Below are 18,944 nucleotides of genomic sequence, written 5' to 3'. Positions count from 1 at the left end.
TTGTGCAACGATGTACAGACACATCCTTAGCCTTGAGGTTAGCGATGTGTTCTGTTGCTGTGGAGGGACGATCAGCAGATGATGGAGCAGCTTCAATTGGTTGGCGAGGATTGAAAATAGCATTGCGATTGGACATGCTTGGGCACTGGGGGCAGTTAAGAATCCGACAGGATGGATCTTCAACAATGCTCAATACCCGAGCGATATTGATCAACAGCTGAAGCTGTTGTTATGGGCTGTTTTAGCCGATGGTTATCGCATGTGTGTACGTAGCTTTAGAGGCAGAGGATCAGCAAGACAGCCAGGCAACCGGTATTGTTTAAAAGGAAAAAAATATGGCAACCTCTATATACCTCTCAGTTCAGGTGTTGAGCCAAATCACATAATACCCTAAGAAGATGGAAGCCTCTGGATCCTAATGAGGCTTCCCACAGTGTCCTTTGGTTCCCCATAGTCCCCTGCAGACCCTCCAAAGATTACCGATGAGGTCTTGTCAGTAATCTGATTGGGGCCACCTTCCTCTTCAAGCATGAGCACGTGTTTCTAAACCTGAGTTTCAGCTCAGATTCTCAAGGGCATGTAACCTTCCTCTGGGTCACATCTCGTCATTGGATATGAGTTGCTGAAGGGTGACTGAAATTAGCCGTTTTGTCACTGCAGATGTGAGCAGGAATCTAGTGTGGGAATGTTTTCTTATATACAGTTCAGGTATGATTTAAAAATAAATAAAAAAAAGTTGTCTTGTGGACATCTGCCAGTGATTGCAATTGCATAACTATTTAATGGGAAGATTCACTCCTGAGAAAAACTAGGCACCTTCCAGATTAGGTCTAAATATTGCTATTGCTAAACATTATGGTTCCTTGACATTACAAATCGTGATTATGATTTCTGATTTGTGATTTTCACTGGATGCTAGCAATACAAGAAGGAAAAAAACAGCATGCAGGATTAATCTCAAAAAATCGGATTGGCTTGCAAAATTGCATCAAAATCAGAATCGCTTGTAGTGAAAGAGCCCTCTTTGATCACTTAAAAGACTTCAGAGGTCAGAAAATAAATGTAGTGTTACTTACCTGGGGCTTATTCCAGCCCCTAGAAGTCATTTGGGTCCCTCGCTGCAGCTCCCCTCCTCTCCGGGGTCCCGCCGGCAGGCTCTTAGGATTGCCGACCCCCGATGGGTTGGCATTTTCTGCACATGCTCTTGCGCATGTGGGCACATGCGTCATCGGGAACATTCTACGCCTGTGCACAAGACAGGTCAGTGATCCTTCCAGCAGGACCTACCTAGGAGAAAACCGGAGCTGCGACAAGGGATCCAAATGACTTTGAGAGGCTGGAAGAAGCCCCAGGTAAGTACAACTCCATTTATTTTCTGGCTTCAGAAGTCCTCTAAGGGTGCCCATTAATGGTACAATATTTTCATCAGATGAGAACTTTCGATGCAATATTTGTTAGAATAGTATAGAAAACAGTGCACCGTTTGGTGAAAATTGATGTGAAACAATTGTTCAGTTGATTGGAACTGACAATTATGTCAAAAAAGTTGTTTTTTACGATTGTATCTGAAGAGAGAAAATACCCTAATCGACCTGTTTATGGGAACAATTGATAATTCCACCCATTAGGGCAGCCCCCTCCTTCAACACCTTCAAGAAGGCCCTCAAAACTCACCTTATCACTCTGGCCTACCACCCCTCACAATTGCTCTAAACCCACAGCTGAACTCTGGTCCCCTACCTCTCGTGTCCCTACCTCTCCCTCTAGAATAGATTGTAAGCCTTTGGGCAGGGTCCTCCTCCTTTTGTGTCCTACCTGACCATGCACCTCCATCACTGTGCACCCATGCTATGCATTTGAGTGAACCTAACTTGCCTAATCTCCATGCTCCCCTCCAGTGACTGACTAAGCATTACCTTGTACTCATACTGTGCTGTGTGATCTGGTTTTCTTGTATTCCTGTATTGTCATATTGCTGTTTGTCACCCCTAAATATTGTCTGTAACCTAAACTAATGTCCAGCAGCGTAATATGTTGGCGCTTTATAAATACAATAAATAATAATAATTACCTTCCAATCACTTTAGTAGAAAAGATCACATTAGAGAGATCCCATCTGATTAAAAAAAATTGTACCGATACAATAAACATCTGCTTATAGACTTTGCTCATTACAGCTGTCACTTGAATGCTAATGATTAGTGCACCAATATATCTGGTACTGCACTAACATGAAGATGCCCTCAGCCTGGCATTGAGCACTGCAGATACATCTGCGCATGCGAAGAACTCACCCGGCTGGAGCAGTACACTGCGCAGAACCGGAAGTCTGTACCCATCAATCGCCCGTTCTCAGCATTTGCTTATATATCATCCCCAAAACTGCAGCGAGTGCACATATTCAAATTAATTGGGGGGTGAAAGCTATTGCGTCTCACTTCTCCTAGACTCCAGCCAGGCAGCCCCTGCTACAGGGCGAAACTTGCCCCGCCGCTGGAGAATTGGTATAGCCCGGAAGTAATAAGTAGACTGCCCCCCTCCGCCGGAGGGACTTGGTATAACCGGCAGTGATAAGTAGGCGGTGACTACAGTAGTTCCAGGCCAGCCCCCTGGAAGCCGTGCAGAGTCAGACACTGCTGTAGGTTGCTGCACTGACAGGCGACATGGCTGCGTGGAGAATGTGCCAGCTACTGATGCGGGTCGCTCCCCGCGCCGCTGTACCCCGGACTGTGTGCCTCAGCAGGTCCATGAGCTTCCTCGGGGGTGAGTGCGGGCAGCGCTGGGCTGTGTGTGGGGACTGTGTACCGGGGAGGGCGGGATTCCCTGCGGAGGGCGCCATTTACATTGCTCTCAATGAGCGGCAGAAGCCAAGTCATTCTATATATACTTTCTATTGCTATGTTCTGCTCGCTAAGACTTCCCGGGTAGTGGTGCGCTCACTGCGCTGTTGTGGAGGCCCCGCCCCTCGGCACGTCCAGAGCAGCTGCTCCAATGGGCGTGCGTGCTGAGCTGTGACACACAGCTACGTGCATTGCCGGGGACTGCTCGCAGTGACCTTGTGTGCATAGCTGGGATACTGGCTGCACTCAGGCCTGGGGCACCTCTAAGCACCCAGATAGTCTTTGGTGGCTTTACTGTCAGTAGTGTCCCCAGTGGCTATAATAAAATGGGTTTTCATTCTGCATAATGTGGAAAGGCTTGCTGCTTTGTGTTTGGGAGGTTTGTGTCGCTTACTGTCTCTGCAATCTTTAGAGACTGCCAGGATACCTTAGCACAAAGGAAAATTAAAAATGGGGGAGCAGGCGTGTGTAGTAGGCTCTCATTTTGCACTCTGCTCCACCTGGGGTAAGCAAGGCAGTGTAGTGGTTAGCGCTGTTGCCTTGCAGCGCTGGGTCCCTGGTTTGCATCCCAGCCAGGTCAACATCTGCAAGGAGTATGTTCTCCCTGTGTCTGTGTGGGTTTCCTCCTGGCACTCTGGTTTTCTCCCACAAACCTACAGGTAACTAAATTGGCCCTAGACTACAATACATACACGATACATACATAGACATAGGACTCTGGTAGGGATTAGATTGTGAGCTCCTCTGAGGGACAGTTAGTGAGAAGACTATATTCTCTACAGCGCTGCGGAACATGTTGGCGCTATATAAATGCGAAATAATAACCTGTTCTCCCCCCATCGCCCTCCTTTACTGTGTTCCGACTTTCTGAAGCTACTTCCTGGTCGGTGAACACTGCGCAGGCGCTGCCTGGTGATGCATGACCTTGATCGTGTGACTGCGAGTGCTGTGCATATGCACACAACTGAAGTGCGCATGTGCAGAGTGCTCTCAGCCATGGGTGCGCGATCATTGATGTGTGTCTCTGGGCAGCACCTTCGCAGTCTTCACCAATCCTCCCGACCAGGAAGTAGCTTCAGAGGGTCGGTATACAGTAACGAGGAAGCGGTGGGTATGAGGAGAGCCCACTACACATGCCTGCTCCCGCGGTTTTTATTTTTTGTTTGGACTAAAGTATCTTTTAAAGGATTCGTCCAGGCAAATGAAAGAAAACAAAAATCCATTTACCTGGTGCTTCCTCCATTCCCTGGCAGCCGTCCTGAGCCCTCGCAGCAGCTCTGGTGGCTCCTGGTCTCCGCTGCAGATGCCGACCTCCCCAGGTTGGCTTTCCGGGTCGGCTTCTGCGCTTCACCACGCGGGTCACTTGTTCGCACTGATGTCATCAGGACTGTACTGTGCAGGTGCAGTAGTTCTGCGCCTGCGCAGTACCGTCCTGATGTCGTCAGGGCGACCACGTGTCCTGTGCGGTGGTGCGCAGAAGCCGACCCGGAAAGCCAACCTGGGGAGGTCGGCATCTGCAGCGGAGACCGGAAGCCAACGGAGCTGCTGCAAGGGCACAGGACAGCTGCCAGGGGCTGGAGGAAGCACCAGGTAAGTGGATTTTTGTTTTTTAACCTCCCTGGTGTTAGTTATTTACAGATTTAGGGTCTAAAAGACGTGACATTTTTTCACAAGGTTTTAGACCCTAAAAACTAGAAAAAAAAATGTACCACAGAGAGATCTGCAGCAGTTCCTACAAATAACTCTCAGGCTCGGGATTACTGTTCTGAGCTGCGGATTTCCGTCCCGAGCCTGACTCGGGATTACCACTGAGGAGGTTAATTTGCCTGGATCTTCTGCTATGAGTCCCGGTAATTCAGCTAGTCAGCGCAGTCCTGCCGTGTGCCGCTTCCACAGCCAGGAGCATTCTGCCCCTGTGCAATAGTGCTGCGCAGGTGTAGTATGCTCCCGGCGGCGGAGTGTGTGCATTACACCTGACTGGCTCAAGTACCTAGACCCATAGCAGAAGATCCAGGTGGCAGAAGAGGAAAGCGAGGGACTGATTAGCCTTGAAGGAATTGTCAGGCAAAAAATGAGTTTCACTTACCTGGGGCTTCTACCAGCCCCATGCAGTTATCCTGTGCCCTTGTAGTCACTCACTGCTTCTCCAGTCCCCCCCCCCCCCTAGTTGACATTGACATTTAAATCCCTGAATAATTTAGGCCCTGGATACATGAAAGATATGTTGCAGCTGCGTAGCAATCCCCGCATTCTCAGATCAACAGGTTCTAATAATCTAGTCATACCCAGAGTCCACTTGGAAACTTTTGGTCCCAGAGCCTTCTGTCATGCTGCCCCTACGTTTTGGAACTCCTTACCTCAACAGATCAGGACAGCTCCATCCCTGGACGTGTTTAAATCCAGACTGAAAACCCACCTGTTCAGTTTGGCATTTGCAGAAATATAACTTTTGTTGTGTGAATACTTCATCCTACGAATTACTGAATCTGAGAGAGCCTAAGCGCTTTGAGTCCTATGGGAGAAAAGCGCTATAGAAATGTTATTGTATTATTGTATTGTATAGTTTTGTTTTTGCCTAGGGGTCGGCGGGCCACATTGCATACATTTTTACGCATTCCCGCTGGTGCAGAAACATTAACACGCGTTTTTATGTGTTACTGTTTCGCGTTGAACCAGTAACGCGTAAAAACGTATGTGTTAATGTTACTTCACCAGCGGGAATGTGTAAAAATGTATGCAATGCGGTCCGCAGACCCCTAGGTTGGCAAAAACAAAACTATCTGGTGGGGGGGGACTGGAGCAGCAGTGAGTGACTACGAGGTCGCAGGATGGCTGCATGGGGCTGGTAGAAGCCCCAGGTAAGTGAAACTCATAATTTATTTATTTTTTTGCCCGATAATTCCTTTAAAGGAGTCATTAGGGGAAATATGGTAAAATAAGTGGTACTTACCGGGGGCTTCCTCCAGCTCCAAGCTCCCAGGACGTCCCTCGCTCTGTACTGCCCCTGCGCGAGTGGAGCTGTCAATCACCGACACGTGGACCGAAGCGGACTGCACAGGCGCAGTAGTCAATCACCGCCACGTGGGCTGAAGCGGCCTGCGCAGTCCGCTCCGGCCCACGTGGCGGTGATTCACAGTGCCGCTCGTGCAGGCGCAGTACAGAGCGACCTGGAGGTCGCTCTGATGTCATCGCCGGGCACCGGGACGGACCTGCGGCGAACGGCTGCGGCGAGGGACGTCCTGGGAGCTTGAGGAAGCCCCCGGTAAGTACCACTTATTTTACCATATTTCCCCTGATGACTCCTTTCAGGGGGCTGGAAGAAGCCCCAGGTATGTATAAAACTTTAATTTCATCTGTCTCAGGTTTACTTTGTTACACAGTAGTACTATACTCTACATATGCACTCCCCACAGAGCTGCAGAGAATCCACTGAGAATGTTGTGCACATTGAACAGCGCTGTCGTCTATCACCCATAAACCTGGTTTAGATTGTACCTGAAGAATGTGTAATAGAGGAAGAATCTCCTCATTCCCGTGCAGAGTACCTGCACATCATTCTTACATGTACCCACAGTTACATTGCCTAGGGTCTGAGAGATGTTCTTTGTTCCTGTCTGTCTGTACCTTCAAGTACTCTTATCAAGGACTAGTTTTAGTGTATGACTAAAAGTATTAGAGGCAGAAGATCCGCCGGATATCCAGGTAACTGGTATTGTTTAAAGGGGAATAAATATGGCAGCCTCCATATCCCTCTCACTTTGGTAGTCTTTTTTTTTTTATTTTTATTTTTTTAATTCCTAAGCGTTGGCAGTTAAGAGATGCATTTCACGTTACATACTTTCAATCAACAAGATTGTAATATGCAAATTAGGAGTCTGAGTCGGTGGAATCCTAACCGGAGGCGTCTGAGGCGGTTGATTTTATTTTTTTCTTACCAGCTCCACAGCCCTGGTAAAATGTGGCCTATGCAGTATACTTTACCTGTTGGTGTCAGTCCTCTGTCCACATTCATATGCACCCTTTGTGGTTGCCGGTGTATACATGGGTGCGCGTGACGCCCCACTTACGCCAATGTTATGTCAGCCACGTGGGGAACGTTAATGAGTGCCGAGCCAGTGGCGGACACAGACAGGTAAAGTATACTGCAAGGGGCACATTTTACATTAGGGGGACAGTGGTGTCAAGGCTGATTCCCAAGAGATTTCATTCTGCAATAGAATAATAAACTACAAAAAGCGCCCTTAATTGGAAGAACTACAGCTCTCATATGCCATTAAACAATGTGGTAAACTTTATTGAACAAATACTGATACATTAAAAAAAACTTGTTAATTCTCCAATACACACAGATTATAATCAATGCACCTCCAGACCAAATGTATAAGTTAATAGTATGATATACACCTAGTATTTTTGAATTTTTTTTTGTTACCACATTGCATTACCAATCCATTAGCTTTGATCTAGATATTTACTTACGTATGCATTTGGTCTGGAGGTGCACTGATTATAATTAATGTGTGGGACAGGTTCCCCCTTCCTCCATTGACCTGCATCTCTGCTGACTCCTTGATAAGCACCTAGCACTTTTTATATGCGTGCTAATATAGCCCTTTTTATAATTTTGTTGCATTATGTGATGTGGTGCGACTGGCGCATCGCATCTAAGCTCTAGCTGACTTTTTGACACTGTCTTTTTCTATCCCTATCTTCTTGCTTTTACTCATGGCTAACACGGTACAACACTTTACTGCTTCTTCTATCCCTACAGGATTTTGTTCCACCTTTGCATATTTTGCATAATTTTGCATTTTATAAATCTTTACCTTTGTTTTGCACGTTTGCATTGTTTTCTATAGGCATTTAATATAGTGATCTACACTAAGTATTTTTTGATCACATCATTGCATTACCAATTGCCAGCTTTGATCTTGATATTTATTCAAACAATATTTATACATTTGATCTGGAGCTGCATTGATTAACATTTGTGTGTATTGGAGAATTTTTTTTAAGTTTTTAATTCTTTTAATGTATCAGTTTTTTGTTCAATAAAGTTTACTACATTGTTTAATGGCATATGGGAGTTGTTGTTCTTCCAATTAAGGGCACTTTTTGTAGTTTGTGTATGCTAATAACCCTGGCTTTGGTATTTGATACCTTTTTGTATTTCTTGATCTGCTCATGTTTTAGTTTTTTCATTCTGAAATAGATCGGGAATCAGTCAATCAGATCTTGCTGTTTAGATTCGATCAGATAGAGATCTCCCTTGGTCGATCTGCCTATACATCGTCTGATGCATGGGGACCTTTAACCACTTCAGGACCACAGTCTTTTCGCCCCTTAAGGACCGGCCACTTTTTTTCCATTCAGACCACTGCAGCTTTCACGGTTTATTGCTCGCTCATACAACCTACCACCTAAATGAATTTTGGCTCCTTTTCTTGTCACTAATAAAGCTTTCTTTTGGTGCGATTTGATTGCTCCTGCGATTTTTACTTTTTATTATATTCAGCAAAAAAGACATGAATTTTGGCAAAAAAATGATTTTTTTAACTTTCTGTGCTGACATTTTTCAAATAAAGTAAAATTTCTGTATACATGCAGCGCGAAAAATGTGGACAAACATGTTTTTGATAAAAAAAAAAACATTCAGTGTATATTTATTGGTTTGGGTAAAAGTTATAGCGTTTACAAACTATGGTGCAAAAAGTGAATTTTCCCATTTTCAAGCATCTATGACTTTTCTGACCCCCTGTCATGTTTCATGAGGGGCTAGAATTCCAGGATAGTATAAATACCCCCCAAATGACCCCATTTTGGAAAGAAGACATCCCAAAGTATTCACTGAGAGGCATAGTGAGTTCATAGAAGATATTATTTTTTGTCACAAGTAAGCGGAAAATGACACTTTGTGACAAAAAAAAAAAAAAAAAAAGTTTCCATTTCTGCTAACTTGCGACAAAAAAAAATGAAATCTGCCACGGACTCACTATGCTCCTCTCTGAATACCTTGAAGTGTCTACTTTCCAAAATGGGGTCATTTGTGGGGTGTGTTTACTGTCCTGACATTTTGGGGGGTGCTAAATTGTAAGCACCCCTGTAAAGCCTAAAGGTGCTCATTGGACTTTGGACCCCTTAGCGCAGTTAGGCTGCAAAAAAGTGCCACACGTGGTATTGCCATACTCAGTAGAAGTACTATAATGTGTTTTGGGGTGTATTTTTACACATACCCATGCTGGGTGGGAGAAATATCTCTGTAAATGACAATGTTTTCACTTTTTTTACACACAATTGTCCATTTACAGAGTTATTTCTCCCACCCAGCATAGGTATGTGTAAAAATACACCCCAAAACACATTATACTACTTCTCCCGAGTACGGCGATACCACATGTGTGGCACTTTTTTGCACCCTAACTGCGCTAAAGGGCCCAAAGTCCAATGAGTACCTTTAGGATTTCACAGGTCATTTTGCGGAATTTGATTTCCAGACTACTCCTCACGGTTTAGGGCCCCTAAAATGCCAGGGCAGTATAGGAACCCCACAAATGACCCCATTTTAGAAAGAAGACACCCCAAGGTATTCCGTTAGGAGTATGGTGAGTTCATAGAAGATTTTATTTTTTGTCAAAAGTTAGCGGAAAATTGATTTTTATTGTTTTTTTCACAAAGTGTCATTTTCCACTAACTTGTGCCAAAAAATAAAATCTTCTATGAACTTACCATACTCCTAACGGAATACCTTGGGGTGTCTTCTTTCTAAAATGGGGTCATTTGTGGGGTTCCTATACTGCCCTGGCATTTTAGGGGCCCTAAACCGTGAGGAGTAGTCTGGAAATCAAATTCCGCAAAATGACCTGTGAAATCCTAAAGATACTCATTGGACTTTGGGCCCTTTAGCGCAGTTAGGGTGCAAAAAAGTGCCACACATGTGGTATCGCCGTACTCGGGAGAAGTAGTACAATGTGTTTTGGGGTGTATTTTTACACATACCCATGCTGGGTGGGAGAAATAACTCTGTAAATGGACAATTGTGTGTAAAAAAATCTAAAGATTGTCATTTACAGAGGTATTTCTCCCACCCAGCATGGGTATGTGTAAAAATACAACCCAAAACACATTATACTACTTCTCCCGAGTACGGCAATACCACATGTGTGGCACTTTTTTGCACCCTAACTGCGCTAAAGGGCCCAAAGTCCAATGAGTACCTTTAGGATTTCACAGGTCATTTTGCGGAATTTGATTTCCAGACTACTCCTCACGGTTTAGGGCCCCTAAAATGCCAGGGCAGTATAGGAACCCCACAAATGACCCCATTTTAGAAAGAAGACACCCCAAGGTATTCCGTTAGGAGTATGGTGAGTTCATAGAAGATTTTATTTTTTGGCACAAGTTAGTGGAAAATGACACTTTGTGGAAAAAAACAATAAAAATCAATTTTCCGCTAACTTTTGACAAAAAATAAAATCTTCTATGAACTTACCATACTCCTAACGGAATACCTTGGGGTGTCTTCTTTCTAAAATGGGGTCATTTGTGGGGTTCCTATACTGCCCTGGCATTTTAGGGGCCCTAAACCGTAAGGAGTAGTCTGGAAATCAAATTCCGCAAAATGACCTGTGAAATCCTAAAGATACTCATTGGACTTTGGGCCCTTTAGCGCAGTTAGGGTGCAAAAAAGTGCCACACATGTGGTATCGCCGTACTCGGGAGAAGTAGTACAATGTGTTTTGGGGTGTATTTTTACACATACCCATGCTGGGTGGGAGAAATAACTCTGTAAATGGACAATTGTGTGTAAAAAAATCAAAAGATTGTCATTTACAGAGGTATTTCTCCCACCCAGCATGGGTATGTGTAAAAATACACCCCAAAACACATTATACTACTTCTCCCGAGTTCGGCAATACCACATGTGTGGCACTTTTTTGCACCCTAACTGCGCTAAAGGGCCCAAAGTCCAATGAGTACCTTTAGGATTTCACAGGTCATTTTGCGGAATTTGATTTCCAGACTACTCCTCACGGTTTAGGGCCCCTAAAATGCCAGGGCAGTATAGGAACCCCACAAATGACCCCATTTTAGAAAGAAGACACCCCAAGGTATTCCGTTAGGAGTATGGTGAGTTCATAGAATTTATTTTTTGTCACAAGTTAGTGGAAAATGACACTTTATGAAAAAAACAATAAAAATCAATTTTCCGCTAACTTTTGACAAAAAATAAAATCTTCTGTGAACTTACCATACTCCTAACGGAATACCTTGGGGTGTCTTCTTTCTAAAATGGGGTCATTTGTGGGGTTCCTATACTGCCCTGGCATTTTAGGGGCCCTAAACCGTAAGGAGTAGTCTGGAAATCAAATTCCGCAAAATGACCTGTGAAATCCTAAAGATACTCATTGGACTTTGGGCCCTTTAGCGCAGTTAGGGTGCAAAAAAGTGCCACACATGTGGTATCGCCGTACTCGGGAGAAGTAGTACAATGTGTTTTGGGGTGTATTTTTACACATACCCATGCTGGGTGGGAGAAATAACTCTGTAAATGGACAATTGTGTGTAAAAAAATCAAAAGATTGTCATTTACAGAGGTATTTCTCCCACCCAGCATGGGTATGTGTAAAAATACACCCCAAAACACATTATACTACTTCTCCCGAGTTCGGCAATACCACATGTGTGGCACTTTTTTGCACCCTAACTGCGCTAAGGGGCCCAGAGTCCAATGAGTACCTTTAGGCTTTACAGGGGTGCTCAAAATTTAGCACCCCGCCCACTTGCCAGGACAGTTAACAAACCCCACAAATGACCCCATTTTGGAAAGAATACACGCTAAGGTATTCCATGAGGGCCATGGTGAGTTCATAGAAAATTTTATTTTTTGTCACAAGTTAGCGGAAAATGACATTTTGTGAAAAAAAACAAAAAACCACAATTTCTGCTAACTTGTGACAAAAAATAAAACATTCTATGAACTCACCATGCACCTCACGGAATACTTTGGGGTGTCCTCTTTCCAAAATGGCATCATTCGTGGGGTCTGTCCTGGCATTTTAGGGTCTCTGCAATCATTACATGTATGGCCAGTATTAGGAGTTTCTGCTATACTCCTTATATTGGGCATAAGGGTAATGCACTGTGGGCTGAAAGGAAAAATGAACGTCAAACAATCAATCAATGTGGATGAAAAAATATCTGCCAAAAAATTTGAAAAAAAAAAAAAAAGAGAGGAGGAAGGCGTCTGCCAGGACATAGGAGCTGCCGCCCCAAAAATCCAAACCCACCAGCTCGTATGCCCTGGCAAACCTGATTTATCCATTCACACCGATCGATGTGGATGAACAAATCATTGCCAGAGTTCTTTTTTGATACAAAGTGTTTGCCAAAGCATATGAATCCCCAACACCACTCCTCGGCCCATATGCCTCGGCAAACGTATCTTTTTGACTGCGGAGGAGAAATTTCGTCCTGCAGCGCTGCATGCACCGACTTGTGTGTAAGCTGACAGACGCGCAATGTTCTGTCAGGATGCACCATCAGTGCTGCAGCTGATTGGTCAGTCTGGATAGAAAAAAAGAGAGAAGAAAAAAAGACAAAACAATACAAAAAGGAGGGGAAGGCGTCTGCCAGGACATAGGAGCTGCCGCCCCAAAAATCCAAACCCACCAGCTCGTATGCCCTGGCAAACCTGATTTATCCATTCACACCGATCGATGTGGATGAACAAATCATTGCCAGAGTTCTTTTTTGATACAAAGTGTTTGCCAAAGCATATGAATCCCCAACACCACTCCTCGGCCCATATGCCTCGGCAAACGTATCTTTCTCTCATCATCCTCCAGGACAGCCACCTGAGATTACCATTGAGCCCCTCCCCTGTGGAAACAATGCACATGTAATTAATTAATCAGTCCTCTGACCCACCTCCTATATAGCCAGCCTCTTCCTCTACCTCCCTAGTTCTTTCATTGTTTCCACTCACCCGTGGACAGTGCACTGTTTGTTGTTTTATGCTATAGGGGAGCGTGTGATAGCACCTATAGATGGAGCAGGATTTTCCTTTCCCCATAGGAGGGCAGTTCAGGCTTGAGTCGGCCGAACGGGCAGGCGGTGGAAAGCACGGGGATGGCGTACACTACCTGCCGGCGCGGATGGCTGGGGAGAAGCCTGAAGCGTTCCCTCTCATGGCCGCCGCCAGATATCATCGCCGTCTTCCGGAAGGAAGTCACGTGGGAGCCTGCGGTCATGTGGGCGGACGCGATCAGTCGCGTAAGCTCCGCCCACCGCGGGTGTCATTGGCCAGTAGCCGGAAGATCTTCTTTGACCTCTGGAGGCGGGGCTACGGGCCGATGGGCAATATCCTTGTTGCGGAGTACACGTGGAACGCCGACACGCTGCAGTGTGGACATGGAGCAAACAGATGCCTCCACCGCGGACAACAGCAGTGTACCAGCCGCAGAAACACAGAGCCAGCAGGCACAGGTACAGCTGAAAGTGACTCTGCACCCTATACGCACTACTCTGTACAGTTGCATAGGGTTGCAGAGCGTACTAACAGCCTTATTTCTTTTCTGTTTGTTTTACAGAAACATGTTAAAAAGACTAATAAGTGCTCAAGGTGTGGGGAGGTGATGCCACCAAATTGCACACGATCATCATGTGACAAGTGCAGACATAGGGGGGACACTATCCCTGACACTAATGTGGTGATGATTGACTTAATGAAGTCTATGAAGAAGGAACTGACTACCACCTTTGCAGCCTTCAGAGCAGCGTTTCCCACCCAGCCCCCAGCACAGGTGCAGCCCCAACCCACCCCCCTGACTACATTGACGGCAGACAGTGGCACGCAGGCAGTTGCGGTGAGCACCCAGCCTCTACCGGGGGAACAGCCGCAGGGTCAGACAGGGGATACAGGTTCCAGGCAGCAGGATCTGACTCAGCCCAGGCGGATGTTGCCATCTGTTCCAGTAGAACCTGACTCTCCAGATGATTCATGGGAAGATATTTCAGGGGAATCTCTGGAGGAAGGGGAGGCTAGGGATTCGGACGATACAGCGAGAGCTACGGCTAGAATGCCTAGATACCTATTCAGTATAGAGGATACATCAGAGCTCCTTAAGGCGGTGTATGAATCTGAGCATATTCAGGAGACCACCCCGACTACGTCAGTCCAAGATGATATATACAGGGGACTAGAGGAGACTGATAGCAGGACTTTTCCTGTACACAAGTCAATTAAAGGGGTCATATCTTCTCAGTGGAAGCAGCCTGAGAAGAGATTATTCATCCCTAGATCATTTAAAAGGAGGTTCCCCTTTAAGCAAGAGGATCAGGAGTTATGGTCAAAGTGCCCAAAGTTGGACGCATCATTAGCCCAATATTCTAAGTCGACAGATTTATCATTTGAAGATGCAGGCAGCCTAAAGGATCCTATGGATCGGAAGGCAGAGATCCTCCTTAAAAGAGCATGGCAGGCAGCATCCTTCGGATTTAAACCAGCTATTGCAGCCATCTGTCTTACTCGCAACCTGGAGAAGTGGATGAGGGGATTAAAAGCGCACCTTATTGCAGGTACACCACATGAGAAAATTTTAGACTCCCTTCCAGTTATGTCAAAGACAGTAGCTTTCCTAGCAGATGGGGCTACGGAGTCATTAAGATCTGCTGCAAAAACAGCGGCCCTGATAAATTCATCTAGACGGGCGGTGTGGTTAAACGCCTGGGAGGGCGATGTTTCATCCAAACACAGGTTATGTGCTATGGAGTTTCAGGGAGAGTTGTTATTTGGGAAGGATCTAGATGGTATTCTAGAGAGATCTTCCAATAAAACTAAGAAATTCCCGGATAAAAGGAGAAGAGGAACAAATAGGCCCTTTCAAGGGAGACGTTATGTCCCCAGAAGAGAAGCTAGTGGTCAGGGGTTCCGACAGCGTCAGCAGCAGCAGCAGGGATCCAAAAGGTGGACTTATAATACAGGAAGGGGAAGGTCTTCTACCTTCCTGTTCAATAAGCCTCAGCCAACCACCTCAAAATCAGACAAATGACATAGATCTACAGGTGGGGGGAAGGCTTCTTTATTTTTTTCAAGCCTGGCAGAGTATAACAGGAAACGAGTTTATTTTAGATTTAATAAGGAATGGGTACAGGATAGAATTCCGAGAGCCCCCCCCCAAGAATTTTGTGATCACGGGGACCCCCAGGGACCCAGGAAAAGCAGAAGCAATTCGCTCTTCTGTGATAAAATTATTGCAACAGAGAGTGATTCAAAGGGTTCCGATCCAGGAATTCGGCAGGGGGTTTTATTCAAGAGTTTTTGTAATACAGAAGCCGTCAGGGAAATACAGGATGATTCTCAACCTGAAACCCCTGAACCCTTACATTCTGGAGAAAAGATTTCGGATGGAAAGCGTCGCATCAATCCGCAATTTAATTTGGCCAGAAGCTTTTATGGCCACGCTGGATTTGGAGGACGCGTACCTCCACCTTCCGATCCATCCGCAATTTCAGAGGTTTCTGAGGTTTGCGGTGGTCATGGGGGATGCGGTATGCCATTACCAATACCGTGCCCTGCCATTCGGAATATCCTCAGCCCCGAGGATATTCACGAAGGTCGTTGCGGAAGCGGTCGCGCATTTGCATCTCCAGAATGTAAGGGTTCTTCCGTATCTGGACGATTTTTTAATTTTGTCAAATACCGAGCAATCCTTAAAGGAAAGCCTACAGCTCTGCGTCCAGACCTTAGAGAGTCTGGGCTGGTTAGTCAGCAGAGAGAAATCTTGTTTTCAGCCATCCCAAACAGCTCTATTTTTGGGGCTAATCTGGGACTCGAGGCAGGAGCGGATTCTGCTTCCTCGACCAAAGGTCAGCAGACTGATGGGGGCAGTGGCCGAGTATACATTAGCCCCGTCGGTGTCACTGCGGCAGACAATGTCCCTACTAGGCCTAATGACCTCGGTAATCCCGGCTGTGGAGTGGGCTCAAGCACACACTCGGGAATTACAGGCTTGGTTTCTTATGGTCTGGGACAGAAGGAAGTCTTCCTTAGATCGACGAGTGAACCCCCCACAGCAGGTGCTGCTCTCCCTCCAGTGGTGGATGAATGTAGACCACCTGTCCAGGGGACGTCCCTGGATGCAAAGGAATCCAGTGAAACTATACACGGATGCCAGTGCATGGGGTTGGGGCGCCCACTGTCTGGATCAGCAGGTACAGGGTCAATGGTCCCCTCAACTCAGCCAGAGATCATCGAACTTCAGGGAACTAATGGCGGTCAGGTTGGCTCTACAGTCTTTGCTGCCACACATAAGCAACAGGGAGGTACTGTTGTTCTCCGACAATATGGTCACAGTCTCCTATATCAGGAAACAGGGAGGCACCAGGGTACAGGCTCTCAGAGAACTAGCAATGCAGATCCTTACATGGGCAGAGGAAAATCTACAGTCACTAGCAGCAACCCATATTTTAGGGAGTCAGAACCGCTGGGCGGATGCCCTCAGCAGATCAGTCTTAATAGAAGCAGAATGGCAGCTGAACCAGGAGGTCTTCGAGCTCATCATAGCAGAGTGGGGCAGACCAAGCATAGATCTTTTTGCCACACCTCAAAATGCAAAGACAAGGGATTTCTTTTCCCTACACCCTTCATCTTCAACAGACCGGTTAGATGCCCTGACACTGGAATGGCCGAGAGGCCTTCTATATGCCTTTCCCCCATTCAATTTGATACCGAGAGTCCTCAGCAAACTGAGGCAGTCCCGGTCGGAGGTAATATTCATAGCACCCTGGTGGCCAAAGAGGGCCTGGTTTCCCTTTCTGCAGACCTTGAAAATACAGGGGCCCTGGCACTTAGGCGACCGAAGGGACCTACTAATACAGAATGGACAGATGCACCCGGACCCGGCGTTCCTGAAGCTCACGGCCTGGATCCTGAAAGGCAAGCTTTAAAGGGGCTAGGGTTTTCAGATAGAGTAATTAATACTCTACTAAGATGCAGGAAAGAGAATACTAGGAAGATTTATTCCAAGGTATGGAAAGTTTTTTGTTCTTGGAAGGAGAAAAATAACATTGGTTCAAATGAAACAAGATTTATTTTGGAATTTCTACAAGACGGGGTGGACATGGGGTTGGCAGTTAGCACCCTCAGAGTCCAGGTATCGGCCTTATCAGTGTTCTTGGACAGGCAGCTATCCGCTGAATTGCATATAAAGAACTTCTTGAAGTCGGTGGCCAGATCACAGCCTGTGCCGGTGAAGATGGCACCCCCATGGGACCTTGCATTGGTCCTAGATTTCCTAATGTCTGATACGTTCCAACCAGCACAGACCATCCCTATTAGGTTGTTAACATTAAAGGTGGCCTTCTTGGTGGCGATTACGACGGCAAGGAGGGTAGGGGATATACAGTCACTATCAATAAAGGACCCCTATATGGTAATTCACCCTGACAGAATAGTTTTCCGACCAGACCCGACATATTTGCCAAAGGTAGCCACACAATTCCATAGACTGCAGGAAGTTATTTTACCATCCTTTTCTACAGACCCCAAGAATGATAAGGAAAGAAGGCTAGCAAACCTAGACGTAAGACAGGCAATTATTACATATTTGCAGAGGACACAGGAATGGAGAAGGTCTAGCCATCTATTTGTATTATTTTCTGGCACCCGGAAGGGGTTACAGGCATCTAAAAATTCCATAGCCAGGTGGATTCGACAGCTGATACAGCTAGCCTATAACAGCTCACAGACTGACACACCTCCAAGCATTAGAGCACACTCCACGCGGTCACTGGCAGCATCCTGGGCGGAAAGATCCGGGGCAACTCTGGACCAGATATGTAAGGCGGCTACATGGTCGGGACACTCTACATTCGTGAGACACTACCGTGTGGAGTTGTTGTCCAGCCAGGATCAGGCGTTTGGTCGTAAAGTACTCCAAGCAGTCATCCCACCCTAAGGTAAAGATTTCTCGCTGGTCTCAGGTGGCTGTCCTGGAGGATGATGAGAGAAAGGCCGTCCTACTTACCGGTAGTAGTGTTTCGGCGAATCCTCCAGGACAGCTGCCTTAGTACCCAGCCCTAAAAAATTGATACTGTATATTAAATAGAATAGTATAACTAAAGAGGGTGAGCCAGATTCTCTTGTAATGAACTAGGGAGGTAGAGGAAGAGGCTGGCTATATAGGAGGTGGGTCAGAGGACTGATTAATTACATGTGCATTGTTTCCACAGGGGAGGGGCTCAATGGTAATCTCAGGTGGCTGTCCTGGAGGATTCGCCGAAACACTACTACCGGTAAGTAGGACGGCCTTTTTGACTGCGGAGGAGAAATCTCGTCCTGCAGCGCTGCATGCACCGACTTGTGTGTAAGCTGACAGACGCGCAATGTTCTGTCAGGATGCACCATCAGTACTGCAGCTGGTTAGTCGTTCGCTCGGTCCACCTGGAAGGTTATTGGATGGAAAAAGAGAAAAAAAAATACAAAAAAACCCAAAAAACAAGCAAGCAGCAAAGCAATTACTTCATTAACATTAATAACCTTTGAACTTTTTTACTTAAAAACTTAACATTGCAAACCAAACATTAACTTCTTTGCTTACCTGTTTTTTGTTTTTTTTAACTTACCTCCCGAGGACAAACCTCTCCTCCCCCATGGAACAATGTGCGAAGTGCAAATCGCACAGAGTTGTGGCGAAATACATTACGCAATTTGTCCCAAGTGAAAGGAGAGGTTTCTGGCAGCCCTGTGTATTAGGGTCCCTGGAAACCCGATGTTTGGTTTCACACTGCATATTGACATATCCGGTGGGTCGAGCCCGCCGCACCGTATCGTCCAAAACAGACCTTCAGACAATACCACAAGAGTAGCATTCGGCCTAGTAATGGACTGCGTCGCCATAGACTAACATGACTTCCGGGCCGATCGATATTGCCACAGAAGCCACGCAGTAACGTAGGCATGCACTAGCGTTAAGTCAAGCACTTCCGGCGTAGGGGGGGACCGCAAAGTGTGACTTTTGCTAGGCATTTTGCCCCAACGCATCGCAGCAGTGTGAAATAGCACTGAGAGACCCTTGTGTGCCTACCGCTGTGTGTGGAGTTCCC

General features: G+C 46.1%; 1 protein-coding gene across 1 annotated transcript in view; it reads left to right on the top strand.

The window, feature by feature from the left end:
- Positions 1–2,579: 2,579 nt before the first annotated feature.
- COX5B (cytochrome c oxidase subunit 5B) overlaps positions 2,580–18,944 on the top strand; it is a 30,275-nt gene continuing 13,910 nt past the window's right edge. Inside the window, exon 1 of the mRNA XM_068258736.1 lies at positions 2,580–2,763. Within this exon, the coding sequence (XP_068114837.1) occupies positions 2,664–2,763 (100 nt within the window). The 5' untranslated portion in view covers positions 2,580–2,663. The remainder of the gene's footprint in view (positions 2,764–18,944) is intronic.

The sequence above is a fragment of the Hyperolius riggenbachi genome, chromosome 10 (assembly GCF_040937935.1).
Source record: "Hyperolius riggenbachi isolate aHypRig1 chromosome 10, aHypRig1.pri, whole genome shotgun sequence".
NCBI lineage: Eukaryota > Metazoa > Chordata > Amphibia > Anura > Hyperoliidae > Hyperolius > Hyperolius riggenbachi.
The sequence above is the reverse complement of the archived record's forward strand: the minus strand, read 5'-3'. Positions and strand labels throughout refer to the sequence as shown.